The following is a 6,089-nucleotide window of genomic DNA, read 5'->3' on the forward strand; positions in this document are numbered from 1 at the left end:
TCTCAAAAAAAAAAAAAAAAAGAAAAGAAATTACTCAAATGATTTACCTCACACTGAAAAGGGTAGTTTTCCCCTACAGACTAATGTCTGGTTTTTTTTTAATGTCCTATCCATAAAGCTGACTCTATATTTAGACATCAATCTCAAATTGTGTGTGTGCTTGTGTTTTTAATTTTATTCACACATCGGTGTCCTCTGTTACTGATTAATAACAAAGAATATGCATTTTGAGTTAATTTTTGAAGACAGGATGGATGGATGTACTCTTCACCCTATATAGTCACCTATTTTCCCTTTTGATTAGAGTTACATGTTTGAAAAATGGTTGGGTATGGTAGGGGAAGTCCATAGTCATAGAACAAAACGACCATAGCCTCAAGGTGACTTATGCCAAGAGAAAGCTCATTTTCATTTTTGGTCAGATCAGAACTAATATTGAAGAGAAAAATCTAGCCACAGAATTTACATCTCTGCAAGGGTCATGACAGAGCAAACAATGCAAACAGTGCATTTGATAGATCACCTCAGAAAAGCCCTGGCCATCACAGCATCTGTCAGTAAGTGTATGTCAAAGTCATATTTCTTATGCAGATGTTCAGAGGTCATGACATGATCATCTTTAAAAGAAAAAAAGTCTTCCCAGAAAGTCTAAGTGAAATTAAATATCTACAAGGGATCTCATAAAGGGAGTAAAGTGGAAGGTAGACAATAAAAAGACTGGAACTGTCTCAATGCCCATGAATTTTCTAGATCTGCCATATATGACTGAAATCTTTTTTTTTTTTAAGGCTATAGGACTGAGTTCAGTGACTGAAATCTTGTAGGATAAATGATTCCAAGTCCCACAGAGAAACTTCTGTGTTCATTATTAACTTTACCTACCTGTGACTCAGATCTTCTTTAAATCAAATGTAACGATTAACTATTGCTTCAAAAGCCTTATGAAAATGGGGATATGCTGGCAAAGCTGATGCTTGAAAAAGGGAAGAGGTGCATGCTCACTTCAGACACTATGCCATCTGGAGTAAGTTCCCTCTTCCATTATTCCTCTCCTCTTCTTTGCTGAAAATCCTACCCATCTCTCAAGATTCGGCTCAAGTTCTACCTCTTCCACAGAGGTAGTCCACATTCTTGCAGCCCACGCACATTTTGCAGTGGGAACAATTCCTGTAAAGTTTAACTAGGTTCATAAACACGCCTCACAGATATTTCTAATATCTCTTGTTTTATACTAATTTCTTGAGGTCCTCGTGCTCACACTTTTTAATTTTTTAAATGTCACACAGTTTCACACAGTGCTGAAGTTATTCAAGATATGTATTAAGTGTAACAACTAGCCATTCTGCCCAGGCCCATTAACAAGGTGCACGAATGGCACCAGAAACCCTTCAGAGTCTAAAATGAAGCAACTCGCAGATCTGTGCAAGTTCCCCAGCCAAGTTCATGTTCCCCTTAGCTGAGTCAGAGGTAAAGACTGCAGAAAAACCAGTTTCTGTCAAATAACCAAAAGGAAGAAGACCTTGGAGATGTCATTTACCATTTCTGGGCTACAGTCTACCTTCTGGCTGTTAAGAGCACTAAGAATCAGAATGCCCGAATCCGAGTTCGGGCTATACTGCTTACTATGTAAATTAGTTAACCAATCTGACCCGCAATTTCCCCTAATGCAAAACAGGGATGTTAATGGTGTTTATGTCATCAGGTTATGGCCAACATAAAGTGAGAATGCGGTCACGGAAAGAGCTTAGCACAGAGCCAGCAGTTATAACAATATTGACAGCTTATCTATAAAATGAGTGAGCTAACTAACCTAGGTTATCCATAAGGTCTCTTCCATTGCTCATAGTCTATAGTCCTGTAAGAACAGGGACCAGAATGCCAGAAAGGAGTCTCCCCATCCCTTGAACAAATAGCCTCTAGGCAGCGCTTCTCTGACAATTAGCCGGACAGGAGGCTACGCGGCCTGGGCCCTGTCTCTGTTACAGGATGTCTCCCTCCACCCTCACTACCGCCACCTCTTAGGCCAGCATTGTTTGAGCGCCTACTGGGTGCCAGAACCAGCCTCTGCCCTTGGATGCTCGCGTGGATGGAGAGAGTGGATGGGCAACACTCACTTGTTTCTGCGGATCCACTCGATGAGGGCGCGCACCTCCGGCACCTCGTCCAGGGCGGGGGGCTCGCCGGTGCTGAACTGGTCCGGGAAGCTGCGGTTGAGGTCGCGGCCTCGGCTGTTATCGCGGCCGCTGGCTCCGGGCGGGCCGCCGTCGCCGAGGCCGCAGTCGCCCTCGCGAGCGCGCTCGAAGCCGTCGGGGTTGAGGCTGGGCAGCAGGTACACGTCGGTGGTGTTGAGCAGGCGGACGAGCCGCGGGTCCCCGCGACGGTAGCCGGCCGCCAGCTCGCGGGCCAGGTAGATCAGCACCTGGCGCGACACCGTCTCGTCGCCGTGCATGTTGCCCACCAGCTTCACCTGCGGCCGGCCGGGCACGAGCGGCCCTGCGGAGTCGGGCCCCGCAGCGTCCAGCTCCGCGTCGCCGTCAGGGAGCAGCGACCCCAGGCCGGCCGTGAGACGCAGCACCCACAGCGGCCGGCCCTCCACCGAGCGGCCGATGCTGAAGAGCCGGGCCAGGCCGGGGGGCCCCGCGGCCGCCGCCTCCCTCAGCGCCGAGCCCAGCTCCTCTTCGTGGTAGTAGCGGTCGAACCGGCCCTCGGCCGCCTCGCTGCCCGCGCTCGTCGTTGTTGTCGCCTCCGCCTTCTTGATGTGAGCCGCTCGGGCCGGGCTCCTCAGCAGCAGGAGGCAGAGGAGCAGCGGGAGGCTCCCCAGACGCCAGGGCGGCCGCGCGTCCCAACCGCTCGCCATCTTCCAGCAGCGCCGCTAACCCCGGCTCCGCTCCCGCGGCTCCGCGCTCCGGGCGGCGGGGGCCTGCCGGATCCCCTCCGCGCCTAGCAACCCCATCCCGCCCTCCCGCCTCAGCCAATTGCGGACACGCCTGCTGCGGCGTCACGCCAGGGGGCGGGGCCTCTCTTAAAGCAGCCGATTCCCCTGGGCGTGCCTTCTCTGTCCGGGACGAGTTTGGTCACTCTCTCCCTTCTCAGAGGCTCCTCTCCCTCTCTTCTGTGCCTCCCTGTTTCCTCTTCTGCTTTTGCTCCCCTTCTCCTCTTACTCGCTCCTTCTCTTCTTTATGGCTTCTCCCCTAAATTGGCTGCCCTTTTTCTCTGAGTACTCTTACTAGCTCCCTTCCCATCTTTGTTGCAGCTTTTCTCAGCTGCGCTTTAACACTTAGAACCAAGAATCGAAAGGTTCGAAAGAATCAAAGGACACGAAAAAATCAGTAGGCTCGAAAGAGTCTACGTTCGAAGAGTCAGAGGACACCTAGCCCAGTCTCCTGTGCACCTTTCCTCCGGATTCGTCCTGCGTGGGCTCGGGCCCGCTGCCCGCGTGCGGTTGGAGAGAACGGGACGGCGGGAGTAGAAGGCGGCTCGCTACCTCACAAGGCAGCCCATTCCATCTTGGAGTTGCTGTGTGGAGAGGAGGTGTCTCCTTTATGTTTAGCGGAAATGTGCTACGTAATAGGCCCCTTTTGTGTTAATGTTATCTATTTCTTTAGCGTCAGCCCACGTTGTCCCCTGTGTGTGCTGGTCTCACCCTCGTTAGGCAGATTTCATTTCATAGTTCAACCGTCCACTCCTCAAACCGCTTCTGAGCGAGTTGTAGATTTAACTGTGGCCTTGGAGTGACATTTTTTTAAAGCAGCAGGTTTGACATTTCTAGAAACACATCCTTGGCGAGTATAATTGCTAAACTCCTCAGGGTTCAGCCAAAGCTGGCAATTACAGTGTTTCATCAAGCCTAGAGAAGAGGTCTTTTAACCTGGCCTTTCAAGTAGGCTTTAGTCAGTCACTTTAGCTTGAAGAAACACAAAACTTCACAATATTTTTATCGAGTATGAAATTCTACCCATCTAAAACATAATTGCAATAACTGTTGAATTTCCTTCTTTCAGAGCCAGGTATTTCAAGGCCCCTTCCCTGAACTATGATTGAACCCTAATATGATAGTAGACTTTGTTCATTCATTTAGCAAATATTTATTGGGCAACTATTGTATGCCAAAGCTAGGTGCCGAGAAGCAATTCATTCTTCTGCCCAGTTAAGAGATTCGATGCAGTTTGTGATAAATGCTACAATAGAGGTATGGGAGTATGGGTGAGAAAAACTTCATTCAATCTGAGGACGAGGAAGGGAGAAAGAGAAGCCATGGGGGAAGGGAGGGATTCTGGGCAAAAGGAGGAGCAGGCACAGAAGGCTGTGAGGTTTGAGAGCAAATCCTGCATATTCTGGGAATTGCCTGCATGGTCTGGATTACTGACGTGAAGGGGCTCACAGGTGTGGAGGTGACAGAACACAAACCAGAGAAGTGGGGCCAGAACCCAGGGAACTTCACAAGCCAAGCTATGGGGGGGCACACTTGATCGGGAAGGGTGGATTTTAAGCTAGTTTAGAAAACTCTCTCGGACAGTAACTTGGGGAATGGAATGGGAGGCCTAAGACTTGAGGCTGAGAGACCTGTAGGGAAGATATACTCTAAGAAGACATGATGAGTCCCTGAACGAGAGCATTGCCAGTGGAGGTGAAAAGAAGGAAATGGATTCCAAAGACCTTTGGGAGGGCAAGTGGACAGGATCTGGAGACAGAGAAAAGGAATGTAGGCTGACTCCAAGTTACAGCCTAAGCAATTTGCAGGTGTTAGTTGAGGTGTAGAACAAAAGCACAGGATTAGGTGAGGATGATGAGTTTAGTATTCTGCCATGGGAGAAAGCATGGTCACTCTGGTCCTGTGAACACTTCTCCTCTATGCCACATTTGGTCTAGTCTGCATTATGCACAGCAGCTGCAACTTATCAAAAACAAAGCCACAATTCTGTACAAAGAACCCCTACATGCCCCCCACTCCCTCTACCTCCGGGAGTGCTCAATTATTACACCATGCACTTATACAATAATCCAAATCAAAGAAGCCCCAGGGGACATGTTAACCTCTAATCAAATATTTCCTTTTCGGCCATGTTCACTCTTCTTTGAAACCTCTTCCTGACCCCTAGCTCCTGCAGCCTCACCTAGTGAGGCAGGCTGAAACATAAATAAACAAGCATGAGGGCAGTGAAATAATGGCATGTAACTTGAGCCAGCGCCCTCCCAGGAATCCTCAGGCCTCCCAAGGTGTGTGTTTGAGGCCTCTTTCGAGTCTAGAGCCTTCTACCTGCCTGTGGTTCGAAGTGAAACCCAAAACTCTAGACCCCAGTCACTGCTCACTGGAGGGGAAAAAGGAGGGAGGAGGGCTGGCTTTGTGTTTACCTCCAGCTGAATACCTCCAGCTGTGTCCGAGAAATCTTGAACCTTGTGACAGGTGTCCCCTTCCTCCCCCACAAGGAAAGTCTTGGCCTCACAAGTGAGGGAACTTGGGCAAGGCTTGACGGTAAAAAGGCTTGCTGGTCACGGAAGCAGAATGCCAGATATTTCAAGGCCCCTTCCCTTGATCAATACATCGATAGCTATCAATTGTTTAAAACTGATACATAATAATTGTACATATTTATGGGGTACATGTGATATTTTGATGTATGCATACAATGTATATGATCAAATCAGAATATTTAGGATATCCATCACCTCAAACATTTAGCTAGAAGAGATTCGAAATATTTCCAGCACAAAGAAATGATAAGTGTTTGACCTGGATTTTAATAAACAGGATGGCTTTTGGATGGCCAGCCTGATCTGGTAACCACTTCTTGTAAAAGATTCATATATAATTAAAGCTATAGTTCAGCATAGATCATCAACTTGTAAACATCTTATTATCTAGCACAAACACCTGTGGATTTACCAATTCAATTTGACAAATGTTTATGGAGCACCCAATCTGGTGAGAGGTCTGTTGTATTGGGTACTGGTGCTTTGGAAGAGGAGTGGGGGAGATCTTTCTCCTCCTAGGGGCCTGAATCTATGGAGGGACGTAGAACATAGACACAACAAAGGACAGGATGTGTCTGTGGGCCAGAGGTATGTAATAGGCACTGTGCTAAACTCTT

At 48.3% G+C, this 6,089-nt stretch overlaps 1 protein-coding gene across 1 annotated transcript in view; it reads right to left on the bottom strand.

The window, feature by feature from the left end:
• CPD (carboxypeptidase D) overlaps positions 1–2,914 on the bottom strand; it is a 70,268-nt gene extending 67,354 nt beyond the window's left edge. The window contains exon 1 of the mRNA XM_012657315.1: positions 2,115–2,914. Coding sequence (XP_012512769.1) covers positions 2,115–2,857 — 743 coding nt within the window. The 5' untranslated portion in view covers positions 2,858–2,914. The remainder of the gene's footprint in view (positions 1–2,114) is intronic.
• Positions 2,915–6,089: the final 3,175 nt, after the last annotated feature.

This window comes from Propithecus coquereli, unplaced genomic scaffold (assembly GCF_000956105.1).
Source record: "Propithecus coquereli isolate 6110/MARCELLA unplaced genomic scaffold, Pcoq_1.0 Scaffold536, whole genome shotgun sequence".
Lineage (NCBI taxonomy): Eukaryota > Metazoa > Chordata > Mammalia > Primates > Indriidae > Propithecus > Propithecus coquereli.